General features: G+C 38.6%; 1 protein-coding gene across 1 annotated transcript; it reads right to left on the reverse strand.

Annotated features, from left to right (window-relative positions):
- Positions 1-1,506: 1,506 nt before the first annotated feature.
- Positions 1,507-15,997, reverse strand: NAPG (NSF attachment protein gamma). Its single transcript, XM_071737146.1, has 12 exons — positions 15,817-15,997; positions 13,106-13,173; positions 11,879-11,963; positions 11,252-11,269; positions 10,648-10,678; positions 10,095-10,204; positions 9,901-9,967; positions 9,111-9,181; positions 7,706-7,784; positions 7,092-7,171; positions 5,512-5,641; positions 1,507-4,476 (listed from the first exon to the last, which is right to left on the reverse strand). Exons 1-12 carry the CDS (start codon positions 15,870-15,872, stop codon positions 4,327-4,329), a joined length of 945 nt encoding a protein of 314 aa, XP_071593247.1. The 5' UTR covers positions 15,873-15,997; the 3' UTR covers positions 1,507-4,326.
- Between the last annotated feature and the right edge of the window lie 1,522 nt (positions 15,998-17,519).

Raw genomic sequence — 17,519 nt, forward strand, 5'->3', positions numbered from 1 at the left:
CTATGCCTTTTCAAATGTTGAAATCTAGCAGATTTTTAAACTCCCTGTTGACTCCCACTGAATAATTACAAGCTCCCAATCTCATAGATGAAAACTGCTTTGGAAAATCTGACCAAATGATAAATATGATGAACACTAACAAACACAGCAGTCTTAAAATCCACATTTATGCTTTAAAGGCTCTCACCCTCTTCACTAGTTCTGTATGAATCCAGTATATACAGAAACCTACATACCTTAGGTACTTTAAGCTGACTCTGTTTTCATTGAAATACAAATAACACCTCTCCATTATTTATAAGAAAACCATCCCTCCAAATCTGCAACAGCATTACAAATAATAACTTGGAAGAAATAAATTCATCTATAGAGCTGCCTAAACACATATCAGTCCCACTTTAGCACATACCTAAGACGACATGGGTAAAGAATGAACCATTCTGAAACCAAACTGACCTTCCTCCTCTTCACTGCACCCCCAAGTTTGTTTTTAAATCATCAAAGACTATGACCTAAATAGCAGTTTAATCACTTAAATGTTCTTGTTAGGCAATAAACACTGTTTCTAAAATTACCCTTGCTAAAAATGAATGTTGAAGTTCTGATGGCTAAGGCATCCTCCACATTCAACTGACCCTCAGCTGTTTTGGTGTGGGGACCTCTTGAAGCCTCCAGCAGACCCAGAAGCCCACGTGCATCATTTGTTGGTCAGTGTTGATACTCAAAGCATAGTCTGGTGTGAGAATCTCTCTCACATCTCTGCTGTTCCCAGTAACAACATTCTTAATCTTTACAGCATATTCAGGTAATGCTTGGAACATACCTGTGTATTATTCCAGAAGATTTCAAGAATTTGCTCCACATTTAATCAGCTCAACTGAGGAAACATGTGCTTTACTTCGACAGCAGATATAAGAATCTGTATCATTAGAAACAGTCTTTTTTTTAAATCTGCAATTATGCCTTGCATAATTATCCAAGAGAAAGGCAGACCAAGTACTGGAGAACCCATTATTTCTCCCTGTTTCACGTTGTTAAAGACAACAAATTCAAGCATGACACACAACGTAACAATTGTGTTTTCTGAATTCAAGCCCTTGGGAAATGAAGTGATAACAAGCACCCTGATACAATCAGCAAAGGTAAAATGCATACATACTTTTATTCTAGGTGGACAGAGCTGTATATGAGTGTCACTATCACTATAATGAAAACCAGAAGAAAGATACCAAAAGGCCAGTTAGAGAAACCAAAAAAATAGAGGATAAATAAAATGGGCTGTAAGCAAATGTCTACTGAATAAGCCACAAAGACTGGACATCACTGACACTCAAACCTGAGCCAAGACTTTTTCTGTGATCACATAATACACCCACAAAACTTGGTGACGAGATCTGCAGAACAATGATCACACACAAAATCTGCTTGAGAATAAATAATATTAATTTTCAAATGGTCGTGCTCAGCAGGACCTCATCAACGACAGGGAAAGCCAGCACAAACATATCTGTTTCAAGTTTTATTTTTCATGTTGGTGAAACACACAGCCTCTTCTCAAGAAGCAGCATCTGTAGAGCTGTTACAAACACATTATGTATTCTAATACACCATAGATTTGGAAAAAGAACAAATAAAGCACAGGTTTCACACTGCACTTGGAAAAAATGAGTCTTAAGTTACAGATAATTTAGGAGTTTTCTGATTTTACATATACATGGCATTGGCCACCAATCAGCCTTCATGCACAATTTCTTTTTATTTTTCTTACTGTCAACACTGGTTTTAGAAACTTTTTTGCTGTAAATGGTATTTGTTCCATTTTAAATCACTTAAATGTTATTTACACATGTGTGCAAATTGCTTTGAGAGATAGAACCAAACACTTACACATAATATACAGATAGCTTGCTCTATAGTTAAACATTTACTAAAAGGCAGTTAACATTCCTATAACACTTTCATTGCCTAAAATAGGAGAATAAGTTATATAAAATAAACCATCTTATTTTCAGACACTACCGTTTCTGCAGATTTGGTCTTTGAAGCAACATTGCAATCAAAGATTAAGATTCTATCTGGAAGATCCAGAAAAGTTCCATTCAATTCAATGGCAGCTAAGAATGTTTAGAACAAGTTACTTTTGTCCCAGATTTTCCAAACTTGGCACAGGAAAACTAGAGAAAAGCATTGGGAGTGGCAAGACAGTCTTGCACATCCATATTATTTTTTTGGCAATATGAAAAGTATGCTTTAAGAATTTAATATATCGATTTTCATTTTTCTTTTAAGGGCCTGTTGGTGCTACAAGCACAGTTTAAATAAAGTCTGCAAGCTCTTTCACAGAAGCACACAAGGTTCCCAAATATTCCTCTTATGCATGTCAACTACTCAGAATTGTTCATACACACCATGCAATAAAACTTACTTCAGAATTGGAAGCAGTAGAAAAAGCTTGAAGAGCACTACTTAGTGTTACCAGTGCTCCTTCCTCCTACATGTGCTTTTTTTTTTTTTTTTCCTCGTGATAAAAACTCCCCATAAAAAGTGCACTGTCACCTTCCTGAACAAATCCAGAAAGCAGGCATCGAGTAAACTGGAGTGAGGTGCTCCAAGGGTGGAAAAAAAAAAGCTACAGCAGTCTTCAAAACCACCTTTCATGTATACTTGTAATCAATGAAAAGCAACTCAATTCTCAAAACTGCATTTAGGCTATTTTATAGAAAAGCAAAAACTTCTATACATATCACTAATAACAAAGGAAAACTAGCTGTCAGCACAAAACTGCAGGTGTAGTCTCAAATAGCTTTAAAAATCCAAGCTGGTTTTTACATAATAAAATGTGACAGAACTGCTTGTTAAATGTCCATTAAAACATATAATGTGACTTTGCTGCAAACCATGCTGTAGCTTATGCACTCATCACCTCAAGGAAAGTATTAAGTCTCTAAAAGTTTACCTTCACCAAAAAACACCAGACATAACATATATGTCAGACATTTGCTTGATAGTTTTGAAGATATCCCATTCCTTAATGTGGCAGAAACTGCACCAACACTTAACACTGTGCTTTTGGTCTACTGTTTATGAACTTTGGGCATCACATAAAAATCCCTACTGGATTCCAAGTGATCTCACCCTAGTGCAGATCTTTATTAATTAAGTTCTTCTGAAGAAAGAGACAACGGGTACGGCTTCCCATATTGTCAACTTTTAAGCATAAAATGTTCAAACAAATTTAAGACACTACAGAAGTTTAGCTTGCAAAACACAGGATGATTTGAAACCAAACAGAGAAGATGCATTAAAATTTGGTTACTTTGGATTTTTGAGTTAATTTGAAAAATGCCAATTGTAAGAGATATTTGACTGAAAATATGAAAGAATGAAATGTCTTCATAGAATAGGGTATTGATTAGTAAATAAACACCTACAACAATCATTAACTCAAACATATAATTGAAACATTCCATGTAAGTTTCTGTTAAAACTCTGTCTTCAGAGCTTTACACTCAATGCACATTATCTGCTACCTTCAGTTTCTGTTTTGGTTATTGCATGCTTTAGAAACACCACTCAGAAAATGTGTCCACTCCTTCTTTTACCAAGATGTACATTACAAACACTATGCACTCATGTATTTCCAAAGACTTTAGGTCAATAAACATTTTAAGATGAAAGGGTGTGTACTTTTAAGCTTGTAAGATATATTTCAAGCTGGTAGACTTAGTATTTTCCACACCCACCTGGATAATGCTTGTAAAGAATAAAACATTAATACTCTGCCATGGAGTAAAAAAAATTAAAAATTTGGAAATAAACTGAATGCTCCCCCCAGTATTTATACCAGTGGAAAATTCTGCCTGGCTCAGTGTTAAATGGTGTTAAACGGGAGACAAATAGCCAGATGCACGATCACATTTTTCACTCAAAAAAACAACAGCAAACGTATTACTGGGACCAAAAAGGATCAGCTGTTGAAAACCAGCATTTAAAACTTCGTACCACTCTCCCTACTCCAGTGCTTCTGGGGTTTTGGTTTCTTTTGGTTTCTAAACTGTGCTCTTAGTAAAAATTTCTCTCAAATTTTTCCTAACAACTGAAGGCAGGGCCCTGAGGAAGCTCCTACCAGGTAAGAAATTTAAGTCCAAAGATGTTTCTAGATGGTAGGTACAGTCATGCTTTTTTCTCCTGCACTGTACCCAGAAGCTGCCAAGTTAATATTAGCATTCCCATATCACAATTGCAATGAAGCTCTGGTAAATCTAGTACCTTTGGATATGCTCAATGTCACAAATAAGTCAGATATCTCAGACAATCTGTTTGTAGCTAGCATAATCCACCAGAATATTCATCCTCTTCCTCATCAGCATGAGAGCCCACTGTAGCTGGTCCTCTTGCTTTGTCTTGTGCAGCATTTGGTGATTTCTTCTTGATCCCACCTCCTGGCACCACCAAGGTAAGACCAAGCTTGGCATACTGACAACAACAAGGCATGTTTAATTTCTGTACTATTACAGAAGTGAAATGCTGATGAATTACACTGTACAGAATTTACTGACATTCACAATGAGCAAGCAGGTAACATTCAGTACAGAAAATTTATTAACGTTGTTTTCAGAGTAAATTTTTCCAGCTTAGAGTAAGCCTAACATTGGTTCATTTTTTCTCCATCTCAGATACTGAAAATGGGATGAGAGATCTATATTGATAATGGTTATTTGGCCACACCCTACATCTTTTGTGACTTAAGATTTATGTAAAAAATAATAATTTTTCAGTATGCAGCTCTGCATAAACTAACTAGTACTAGTTATGTAAAAAGTCTTACAAGTGTCTTTCAGTAAGACTAGTATCTTTATTTTTCCTATTCAATATAGTAACAAAGTAAAATTAGTCAACATTGTCAAGGTTTGGCACAGGTGGATGCCTCATTCACACCTTTCCTATCCTTACACTTCCACAATTTACAGATTAAAAAACAAAAAACCCCACAACAAATAAAAATAAAACGGAACAAAAAAAAGGGTGAGGATACAATTCCTTAGCACACAAAAAAGCACCACTTAGTACCTTGCTACGGAATAAGCTCTGAAAAAAACCCAAAATATTCAACAATGCTATCCTGTAGGCATAATATTCTGTATTGTTTAGGGTATTCATACCAGCTATATGCTATTTCCATAGGTAAAGCATAAGCTGCAAACTGTTCTGGCCTTAAGGAATGAAGCAGAAGGGAACTCCAATAAACTTAGCACATCCGTAACACACTGCTCTTTCACCTAAGCCCTCCCACTGTCTGAAAGGAACAACATTGTGGGAATTTACATTGGCAGGCAGCAAAGTCAAAGAACACACAAAGTTCATAGGCACAGGCCAGGATAACAAAGCAAGTCACAACAAATAAACAGACAGTGCTCTTCTTATATTCCTCTACTAGAATAAAAAAAATCTCCCATCCTGAGCAAGCAAAACAATTATTTTTTTAAAAATTCAAAGGCAAGACCTACTTACATCATTGTCCATGTATTTGAATAGTGGCAAATTACAGACTTCAGAAACTTGATCCTGATCTTGCTGGTCATACCCTTCTAAAAGTTGCTCTAGTGCTGCACAGTCTTCACTTCCATTAAAACCTGGTATACTAAAGGAAATTCAGTGTTAATTTAGGGAATTTCAGCAATTTAAGTGATACTTGGCTATTCCACTTTTAAATGCTGCTGATAATTAGCAGAAGAGTAAGCACCTTTTAAGAATCTGATGGACTGTTTATTCCACAAAACTGCCTATAACCACTTTGATTTCACCAGATACATGGATCTTATCCATAAAATAGTCAGCCATATTAGTCTGCATGCTGACAATAAGACTACAATCATAGTCAAGACAAAAAGAGATTATAATATTTTAATTTTTCATGACTATTAATGAACTCTCCACCTTAAACACAAAATTCTGTAAATAGTTTCTAATTGAGGACCTGGAATATATGAGAAAGATGTTCAAAGACTGATCTTTCTAAAAGAGGTACACTATAACTAAGACATACATTGAGGTCATTTCACTAGAACAGTTTAAGCAAAAATCTGTTGTTTCAGTACTTGTTTACTTAAGTCCTTATGAAAGGTGAAATGGAGTTGCTGGGATAGCCTCTGGAACCAGGGTGTTAAGCACTAATCTAGATTCTGACACAAGAATTTTCTTCTGGATGTGTGAAGAATGTCCTCTTTATTTCAATGCATTCAACTGGACTCCTTTCTGCTTCCTAAATTATCTTTCAATTCTATCAACAAGCTAAAAAATTAATAAAAAGTAGTTGTCTTGCTTTTTGTCTCTGTGCATATGACAAGGACAAAATCTCCTAGGTCAACATAACCAGAAACACAGTAATTGACATGCTGTGAACTTTACTTAATATTTAGATTAATCTATCCCTCAATCTAATCACAATACTAGATAGTTTAATTGATTATACTGGAATGCTGTTACTGCACATTTTAAGACTGCATTCAGTACTTCCATCCTCAAACTTTAAAAATACGATAATGGCAAGCTGAGAGCTTCAGCTTTGTAAGGATCTCCACACATGAAATGACAAAAAGATACTGAAACAATTAAAATTCAGCTAGCAACACACAGAAACACCCAGGTGTAAATCTGAATATTCATTTACAATAGCTAATCCATCTCTGTTCCATTTGAAAAATAAAATTAAAAAAAAAAAAAGACACAATCCAAAGTATATTGTAAGGCAAGAATCACAGCTGAACATTATTCTCCTCAGCTTTTAACATGGGTAAAATTTAGAAGGCCTTCTAATTTCCATCTCGGTTCACCTGCCACCCATAACTACTTGTTCATTACTAACTTTATTTTAGGTTCACTAAGAACAATCACCACAGTTATCACAGTTAAATCTTTAAGGAGTGAAGAAAAAATCCCCATGGCCATATACCAGGCTATTATTGTACTGCAAATCAACATTAAGTACAGGCTTAAAATTTCCTGACAGCATTTCCATTGCTCTTTTATAAGTACAGACCTACAGAAAGGAACCATTTGATTTAGTATTATAGAACATGAAGCAGACTTACCTATAGCTTTCCCTCACACATCTTTCTGCAGCAACATAATCATTTCTGTGAAGATGAACTAAAACTTGAGCAATAGTTTTCTAAACAAAAAACACACAAAGAACAAACAACAAACAAAAACAACACAAACAACACGGTGATTCTTTAGAAATCAACAGTAAAATATGAGAAAAATACTGGATTGTTAATATTTAATGTGAAAAAGGTCCTTATAATCCACAGTATTTCTTAAGATCACAGAGTAAGAATAAAGTAGTAAACCATATTCTCAACCAGGACTAAACAGATTATAATCTGTAACATTGCAATGAACTGTTGCACCAAGTAATAGTTTGTATTGTTAGTTATTTTTCAGAATGTTTTTCATGTATTCATTGTTTTTTACAGCTCTGGTAGGTAACAGCATCTTAGCTTCAATAATCTAGTAGTGGAAAAAAAACCCAAAACAAAACAATTAAAAGATTGGGGAAACATACACCACCACAAATTCTCAGCATTCAGCAAGAAACATATCACTGATTCAAAAGGTACATACTGTCAGTCAAATGTCAGCTGCCATTAGTTACCCAGAAAAACTTAAATTGCACTATCAGAAATTGTCTATTAGAATTTACCTTATAGCACGTAGGATAATTTTCAATTTCCTTGTAAATACTTTTCTCCTTTTGAAGAGAGAGTGCAGCCTCATCTAACCTAAAAAAAGATAAGTTCAAAGTATCAGGAATAGTGCCAGGAATACAGCATATGAACCTGGGGCTAATTATACAGTGTTTAACTATTATACCAGCAATTTCACTAGAATAAAAAGCAGTACAACTAAAAATCAGCAGTAGATCTTGCTAAAAGAGAAGATAAGGAAATATATAGTTAGCCATTCGTTTTGCATTTGTGCAGAACAACATCTCTGGTATTCATTCAGAGAAACCTCATTACTCATAACACTGTACAAGATGAATGTCCTCTTATGTACATTAACAGATTTTCTTCATGTCATAAGGTTACTACTATAAGCTATCAGTAAGTCTGATATCCACAAACTATCAATATTAAGTCATAGTAACTGCTTTTCAGTTTGAACACTCTCTTAATAATCATATTAAACTTAGAAATTAGCAATAGCACCTGAGCTATAAAGCAGCATAGCAACCAAGTATTTCAGATGTTCTGAAGCTTTGATCACTTAATTTCACAGACACACTTTCAAGTTACTTCATAAATTTTCTTTTCTGACTACAGTTTTGCACTGAAATAAAGTGGTTTAGAAGTAGTTAGAAATCCAGACAATCTCTTAATGGAACTGAATGTCTCAGTGAAGGAAGTCTAAGCTCAATTGCAGATCCAGTTTGCTGCTAGTAATTCACAACTAAAATAAATGCCCACCGAGACTCCAAGATACATTCCTTAAGAAGTTCAGAATCAGACTGCTGCAAACAGATTTCTTTCCTTGCACTAGTCACCTAATTCCCCTGTTTTATATTACACAGTTATAGAAGACTTTTAAGTTCTTTCTACATGTTAGTGCAGAAAAAAAAAAAGACATTGGAAAGGACTGCCCAGGGAGGTGGTGGAGTCACCATCCCTGGAGGTGTTTTAAGAAGAGACTGGATATGGCACTTAATGCCATGGTATAGCTGATATGATATGTGAAGTCATAGACTGCACTTGATCATCTCAGAGGTCCTTTCCAGCCTCAGTGATTCTGTGAGAATTCTTAAAAACTGGTGTGTGTGCTTTCCAGCTATTGAACAAATAAAAAGCAAACAAAGCCTTACAGCCCATGTTCTCCTATCCCAGAACATAAAACAGTGGTTCCTTGATAAAGATGGCACACCCCACAGAATCAATTAATCAAGTGTGTCTCAAAGAAGAATAAAGTACCAATATATAAACCAAGCAACACCAAGAAAAAAAATTTTTTTTAATTTTAAAAAGCAAGGGAAAAAAAAAACCACTAACAGTGAAAAATCACTATTAAAGATACAATTACATTAAAAAAAAAAAAAAGCCACCAAGCTATACCTGCGTCCTCTGACTAGAAGTCTTGATGCCTTCCCTAGCATTTCTAATGCTTGCCGTAAACGTTCTTCATTCTAGAGAAGGAGAAAAAGAATTCATATTTAATCATAATTCATATTTAATTTGCATGGAATTAAGACCACAAGACCCTAATGCAAGTATGTTATGTGTAACTTAGGACAGCTGCTAATTATTGTATCGGTAGCTGACACACTCAAGGGAAACATGAAGAGTATTGGTGCACACAAGTCCCACAGCCACCTCCCACATGGATCTACAGAACAAAGTAATATTAATGGAAATCTGCTAATCTGGAAACATGCAACAACTGAGGATAGAAAAGTATGCCAAAGGCAGCAGTGAAAGGCAATTCATCTTTTCATGGAATGGGTAGAGCATCTCTTCTGTGCCATCAAGGATTTAACTTTCTTAGGCTTCAGGACCCAACAACAGCCACATTCCCTACCCTCTTGGCTGCCCAACAAGAGGCAGAAAACAACATACAAAATGCAGATTCAGTCAAGTCTCCAACTGAGAGAAAAAAAGCAGACTGACTCCTAACTTTTACAGCTTCCTTCTCTACAGCATAAGAAGCCTTCAGCTTCAATACTCAGCCACCGATATGAAAGGAAGGAAACATAATGTAGAACCTAATGTTAGCTTTTTTCTTAACTTTATAGCTGACTTGAAACACCAAGTCATTCATTTTTTAATACTTTCTAGGACTGAAAAATTATTTGCTGGTGAGGAAAAAAAAATCCAAAAGCAAACACCAAAGAAAAACCCCACTTACTTCAAATACAGATGCTGCCTGCTGATAGAGCTGCACAGCTTTCTCTGGGCATGCATTTTCTATTATCCTGTAATAAGCATAAATAATTTCTCCTCAGATGAAATATTTTTTTACTTAGAAGCATCAAAAAGAAAGAATACCAAAGACATACCCATGCTCTGCATGCATTTTAGCCCCCAGTATCCCAGACTTACTTTCCAGCCCGTTCCAGTGCAATAGCTGCTGTATCTGGTGTCCCATTCTCCAGGTACATCATACTGGCTTTCTCAATCAGATGAACTGCTTCAGGGAGTCTCTGCATCTCCTGCACAACAGTCAGAGAGACACTGCTACCACAAGCTGTACTTCTGCAAACTATAATAACCTACTTATTGAGATTTTAATCTTTCTTTACCAAGTTTTACAACTAGTGAATGCTGACCACCAACTTCACAAAATTCCCTTTTACGTACCAAACCTTCAGGTAAGGAGTGACTTTGGGGTAGCTTAGAGCAAAAGCAGCACCACTTTTACATTATCTTCTGAAAGGAGGCCTTCACCCTTCCTTCTACAAAAGGAAAAGCACTTTTTTCCCCCCAGGTAGAAATGTCCCTTCCCTAAACTATTGAGGATATTGGTGGGGACTGAATCAACAGAAAAATACCACTTTACTATACTTTTCTCTTACATATATTTGTAAAATGGTCCAGTACACAACATTCTTCACTAGAATAGAATTTTTTAACAAAAACTAGTACTTGCAAGTACCTTTAGCATCATACCAGCTTGTTCATAAGCTCTGCAAAGAAAAAATGTATAATTTAGTTAAATAAGGTGTGTTTTAGCAAGTTGAAAGAAAACAGCAAAAGTTACCATGCATCAGCTATCACTTCACTGTTACTTTTAGTGCTTTAAAGGTGTTTCAAGTGTTTTACTTAATAAGACAGTGCACATGTAATATTATCTTCCACAAATGAAGTACTTCAACCACACTGCCCACTAAAAATCTATTCTTATCTGATCCACATGCAATATTTGGATTATTTGTCATTATCTGTTTGCTTTGAAGTACTTGGTAATTAAAAAAAAATAATAACATCAACCATACAGAATTTCAAAATTACAGAAAGTTAATCTAAATTATAACAAAAAATATTATAACAAAATGTGCTCAAGAACATCAAACTTATCATTTCTTCAGATTGCCATTGGAGGTTTTCAACTTCCTAGCCCGCACTTCCACTAAACTGATTCTGAAACACCAAAATCACTTGGGCCACATCATTTACTACAATGAGATCAAAAGGACAGTTCATTCTTGTACCATATGTTAGAAAATTTCTTGCAGATTGCTCAGTGCTTCTGTACTTACTTGGCAGCATGGAAGAGACTGGAAGTAACATTGTCAAAGTCAAGGACAAAAGCCACAAAAATATAATGCAGAAAAATTATTAGTATACAATATCTTATACATGTACTATTTTCAAAACAAGGAATCCCAATAAATTGAATGAAATCTACATTTTCAGGCAAGGTGTCCAAAATATATGCTTCTAACAACAGAATACATGCAATATACCAAATTACAACTGCCTGTACATATGATAAGAAGCACATTTACTTAAAATATGTTCCTAGTTATTAAACACTGACAAGTATTGTGTCAGAGCTGCATTTATTTTATACTATCCATTTGTATTTAAATAAAAAAATGAAAATAATTGCTGATGCAGTACCTAGACATCTCAGGCACTGTTCAGCACCTTACCACTCCAGGTGTTACCAGAAACACAGATTTTCTCACAAAACCAGTTCTTCAGTATTCCCACTCAGAGCACACAGGAACAGACTTCTAAAGGATCATTTTGTTAGACTAACAAAATGCAGATATACATTAAAATATCTTCTGCCAGCCCCTTTACCCCATTTTAAATAGCAGGTATTCAACTTCTTGGTAAAAAAAAATAATAAAAAAAAATAATTAACAGTCAAAAGATACGCTTTATTGTTTTCATGTGCCTGAGCTTCCCGTAAACAGGCATCCTTTGCCTGGTCAAACTGCTTGGCATTCTTGAAAGCAACAGCTGCAAGAAATCAAATGAAGTTCTTATTTACAGCTTATCATTTTCCTTACTTCACCACTTCTGTTCAATTCATGGCTAGTTTAGAAAGATCTTGCAAAAAAAAAATCCCACAACGGTCTTCCTTGCTTCTTTAGTCAGTTACCACTGAGAATATTTATTGCCAACAACACTTTCATACCACCACTGTACCACACATTCTGCACAATGTGTTCAGCTGGGTTCTGGAACTCATTCATTCTGTATTTTAATTACAGAATTGCAGGAATGCATACATATATGTATATAGTTTTAATCATTAGAGGCTATAAAAATCAGTATGGCAGGAATAGAAATGTACCATCAACAGTGCATACTTAGAATAACTTCCTCAACCCAACCACTTCTGGTACAAATATGTATTTCTATCTTCATTAGATTGATATGATAAAAAAGTAGGATTTAAAATAAATTTCAATTTACAAATGCCCTAATTGCTGTTCCAGGTTTTTATATTTTTTATCCAGACTTAAATGAATGTGTAATAATGCCTAAAGTAAGAAGCCAAAAAGCTTTTGTAGTAACTACTACAAAGAGAAAATTGTTTGAGAGCAAAAAGAAATCAACCAGTAAAAAAATTTATATTCAGTGTGACAATTGCAACAGGAAAGAAAAAAAAAAGGGTGGGGGGAGGAGGAAGAGAGATGTTACTATGCTGGGAAAAAAACACATTAAAACAACAAAAAACCAAACCAAACAAACCTGGCAGCATCTCAGCATCACTTCCTTATTGAAACATTCTTTGTCAGGACATACTTCATAAGATGATGAAAAAACAAAGTTTTAAAACCAGCTCAAATATTTGTGGTTTTGTAGGCAAAGTCATAAGATTTGGGGGTGGACAAGTGAAAGAAGGAAAGCTTTATTTTTATCACATGTAGAAATATACAAAGTAGAAGTCATAAGCTTGAAAAAAAAATTTTGACAGCTGTTTCAGATCTCCAAGTATGATCTAAAATTTATTTCACAGTGCTAGTAAGAGTATTTTGTTTGTTGTTCCATCTTACTTTATCTTCACAACAGTTTTACTTACACACAGAAGCGCAGTTAAAATAAGAATACTCTGAAATCATAAATTATGTGGCCATATTTACAGCCATGCATACCTGCCTTCCCATATTCCGTAGCTGCACTGTCATAATCTGGTTTCCACTTTAAGAATCCAGTTTTCAGACTGAAATGCAAGAAGAAAGGCATATTAATAATTGGTAAAAAATTTATGTATTATCCCAAAGCTCTTCACACGTATTTAAAAATACCCCTGAAAAGGAGCAATTATCTGAAGGCCCCCTCAGTTTAGGAAGGATATCGAGGTCCTGGAGCAGGTCCAAAGGAGGGCAACCAGGCTGGTGAAGGGACTCCAGCACAGATCCTATGAGGAGAGGCTGAGGGAGCTGGGGCTGTTCAGCCTGGAGAAGAGGAGGCTCAGGGGAGACCTCATCACTCTCTACAACTCCCTGAAAGGAGGGGGTAGCCAGGGGGGGGTTGGTCTCTTTTCCCAGGCAACTCTCAGCAAGACAAGAGGGCACAAGAGGTCTCAAGTTGTGCCGGGGGAGGTTTAGGTTGGACATTAGAAAGAATTTCTTTACTGAGAGGGTGATCAGACATTGGAATGGGCTGCCCCGGGAAGTGGTGGATTCTCCATCCCTGGAGATATTTAAAAAGAGACTGGATGTGGCACTCAGTGCCATGGTCTGGTAACTGCAGCGGTAGTGGATCAAGGGTTGGACTTGATGATCTCTGAGGTCCCTTCCAACCCAGCCAATTCTATGATTCTATGATCTATATGCCAATACCATGGTGGCAACACTACTGTAAAAATAAATGCCAGCATTGTAAGGAATTGCACCAATATTCTCCCATAGTTACACCCATCACCCTAACACGCCTCTACTGTCCCCAGAGAGACTTAAGTTCAGCTCCTCAACTGTAAGAGGCCAGCAGAAGAATAATACTTCCACCTGCACCAACATGGTACCTCATGATGCCTAATACCACAACACATGACAGTGTCACACACCACAAAGTTCCCAGTGTTTCTTTACAGTAATTTTTTGCTGCTAAGGATTATCAAAGACTCTCCACTGAGTTCACAAATGAAAGGATTTACTTACAAACACGAAGACTCATAGGTCATTTGTATGTCTAAAATGGAGCATGACACTGAATGGTGACACACACACACACACACATATATATATGAGAAAATATACATTGCAAAATTGGGTGAGTCACCAGGCAATGTCAATTTCAACATTATGACATCCTCACTTCTAAAAAAAAAGAAAAAAAAAATTTATAAAAATTACCATAAGTTTAGACTGCACTTCTGTAATTGTTTCAGGCAAGCACTTCATTAAGAATATGCCTAATTTTGAAAAAAACAGTTGTTTATAGATCCTGTGTTGGTGGGTTTTGTTTTCTTACTTGAACGAAAGCCACATTATCAAACTCTAAAGCAAGCCTTTAGAGTGCCTTATTTTTATCAGATGCAAAGCCTCAAAGCTGAAATACACAAGCTTTAACCCGCAGATTAAGGCACCTTTCATTTCAAATGTCTTCCAGGTTAAGTTTAAAATTAACTTAACTGAAAGGCACTTTTGGCCAAGTAACTTGAATAAGATACTCTGATACCATTTTTTGCTATTCTGAGGATGTCTCTCCTCTATCACAGTTCATACTTCCAATATCAGGATTTCTGGATGGCCTGTCACGATTCTTACTAAAGTGATAGCACCATTGAATTAGTTGCCTTTGATACATCTATGCTGTGGTCTGTGAAACTGAGACTTTTAAGCAAAATTACTATATTCAGTGATACAATACACATTAAAAGACTATCTTATGTATTTGTTAAGCTCTCTAAGCTAAATATCAGCAGAGATCTTTGAGCCTATCTAGAAAAAAACCAAAACAAAACAACACGGTTTTCTCATAAGCAGGAAACAAGCAAACACACTATCTCAGCAAGGTTAAGCGCTCTTGTTCACCACAATCCACATTAACTCCTTTCTCCCGTTTGTCTGTATTTTGCTGCCTTCAGCAGAAGTGACTGCCCTCGATCTTCAGTTAGGGTCACAGCAATAGAGGCTACTTCATGGCCCTTAATGAAACTGCTCAGGCTTAATGTCTCTGAGCCCTATAGCTTCAAAGACACGAGATTTTAACTTTATCCTCCCACTTTAGGCAAGAAGAACGCCCTTTAGCACCCACCGCCGGTGGGGAGGGGACGCCTGAGCCAGAAGAGGGCCCGGGCAGCCACCTTCTCCCGCTCCCTGCGCCATGCTCCCCCAGCCCGGAACTTCCCCTCCCCTTCCCCAGAGGTCCCATTCGCCTGACACACACTGTACCCCCCTCACCTTCCCCCGCAGGGTCACCAGCTCTCTCCGCGGGGTCGCCACCATCCCAGAGCCTTCCCCCCTCCCCACCACTCCCCGCGGAGCACCATGGGAGCTGTAGTTCTCCCGAGGCCTCCACTCCCAACAGAGGCGCCGGCAAGAACTACAACTCCCAAGAACCCACGCCCTCGCCCCGCGGCGGACAAGGGATGAAGAGGGGTTAACAGAGCTGCAGCCTTCAGCCGGCGGACAGCAGCTCCGGGACTCGGACGCCGCGGGAAAAGGCAGCCGCGGTGGCAAGCGGAGCACTGCGCGGAGCACTGCGCGGAGCCCTGCCCGAGTAGGAGGCGATGCAAAGCTTTCATGGGGCAGCAGAGCCAGGCGGGCCTGGCAGCTCGGGCGGTGAGCTGGCAGCCATCGCACCCACTCGCCAGCCTCCCCCACCTTCCGCCCTCCCTCCTTCCCTCCCCTCTGCTCACTATTTCTCCGCTTTAGCGATGTGCTCCAGCGCTTCGTTAATCTTCTGCGCCGCCATCTCGCCAGCGCGTCGGGCCTGCTTCCCCTGGGCCCTACCCAGCACTCCGCCTCCCTGCGCTGCCGCTACGGAACGCCGCAAGGCTCAGGGGGCGGTGAGGGGAGGGGCGCGGGACTCCGCCTCCTAACGGCGCTTGCGCAGTGGCGGTGGGCGGGCGGTGTCTGGGCTGCGGCCGTGGCGGATCTGTGACGCGGGGGTGGTGGTGCAGGGTTGCGTTGGCGCAGCTGCTGGCGTGGTTGTGAAAGGGGTCACAGCTCCCAGTTTGATGGGGGAAGTTGTCTCTTTCTCCGAAAGCTCTGTGCCTGTGGTGTCGCCTGTGCAGGGGCTGCCCGCAGTGCCGGGGAGGTGGGAGGTAATAATGATGTAATGGTGAGGTAATAGCGAGATGCTGATGTAATAACGAGAAGCAGCCATTCAGTTAAGAGAGCTTCAAGGACTTGGGGCAACTGGTGAAGGGACCAGGAGCCCAAGTTGTGTTCTCCTCCATCCCTCTAGCGACAGCGATGGATGAGGGAACTAACAGGGTGATCCAGCGGGTTAACTCATGGCTTAGGGACTGGTGTTAATGGCAGGGTTTTGGGTTCTTTGACCATGGGGCAAATTCCATGGTACCTAATGTCCTCAAACCAAATGGGTTTCATCTGTCTAGCAGGGGCAAAAGGACTAGTGCCCATAAATTGGCAGGAATGATCAGGAGGGCCTTACACTAGGTTTGAAGGGGGAGGTGTTGGAGAATCTTTGGAAGAAAATGGACATGTAAGCAATTCTGACTACTTAGCTTTAGCCAGAGTGAGCTAAGGGCCTTGAGGCCCAGCTGCAAGGTTACTAAAAGATCAGCTATGGGCAAAAGATAAGGGAGTTGGCAGCAGAAGAGAAGAATAACAGGATGGGAAAACATCCCATAAGACAGCACATAAACAACTGTATTGATAGTGATAGTGCCTTGTTAGATATTGATAGTTAGATAGTGCCTTGTGGTATATGAAGAATGTGTTGTACCAATCAGCAATATGCTTATATTATGCTATTCTCAATAAACAGCAATACTTTGATTATATTAATCTGTGTGTTGTCCACTGCACTCTTTCCGACAGGGAGGGGATTAAAACCAGGCTCTCCAGAGATGAGCCCAAGGGTGGAAAGCCCGAGTTAAGAGTGAAATCAGCAGCCCAGATGAAGTGCATGTACACCAATGCACACAGTATGGGAAACAAAGGAGGAGCTGAAAGCCACTGTGCAGCAGGAAAGCTGTGAAGAAACTTAGTGGGATGACTCCCATGACTGGAGTGCTGCCATGGGTGGCTACAGGCTCTTCAGGAGGGACAGACAAGGGAGGAGAGGTGGAGGAATGGCTCTATATGTTAGAGAGACTCTTGACTCTGTAGAACTTGAGACCAGGAACAATAAGGTTGAGTGCCTGTGGGTCAAAGTCAGGGGGAAGGCCAATAAGGCTGACATCCTGGTGGGAGTCTGTTATAGACTACCCAACCAAGATGATGAGAGTGATGAATTATTCCACAAGCAGCTGGCTGATGTCTCAGAATCACCATCCCTTGTTTTCATGGGTGACTTTAACCTGATGGATATCTGCTGGGAACTCCACACAGCAGAGAAGAGGCAGTCTAGGAGATTCCTAGAGCGTAGAGA

This window comes from Heliangelus exortis, chromosome 2 (assembly GCF_036169615.1).
Source record: "Heliangelus exortis chromosome 2, bHelExo1.hap1, whole genome shotgun sequence".
In the NCBI taxonomy this organism is placed as follows: Eukaryota; Metazoa; Chordata; class Aves; order Apodiformes; family Trochilidae; genus Heliangelus; species Heliangelus exortis.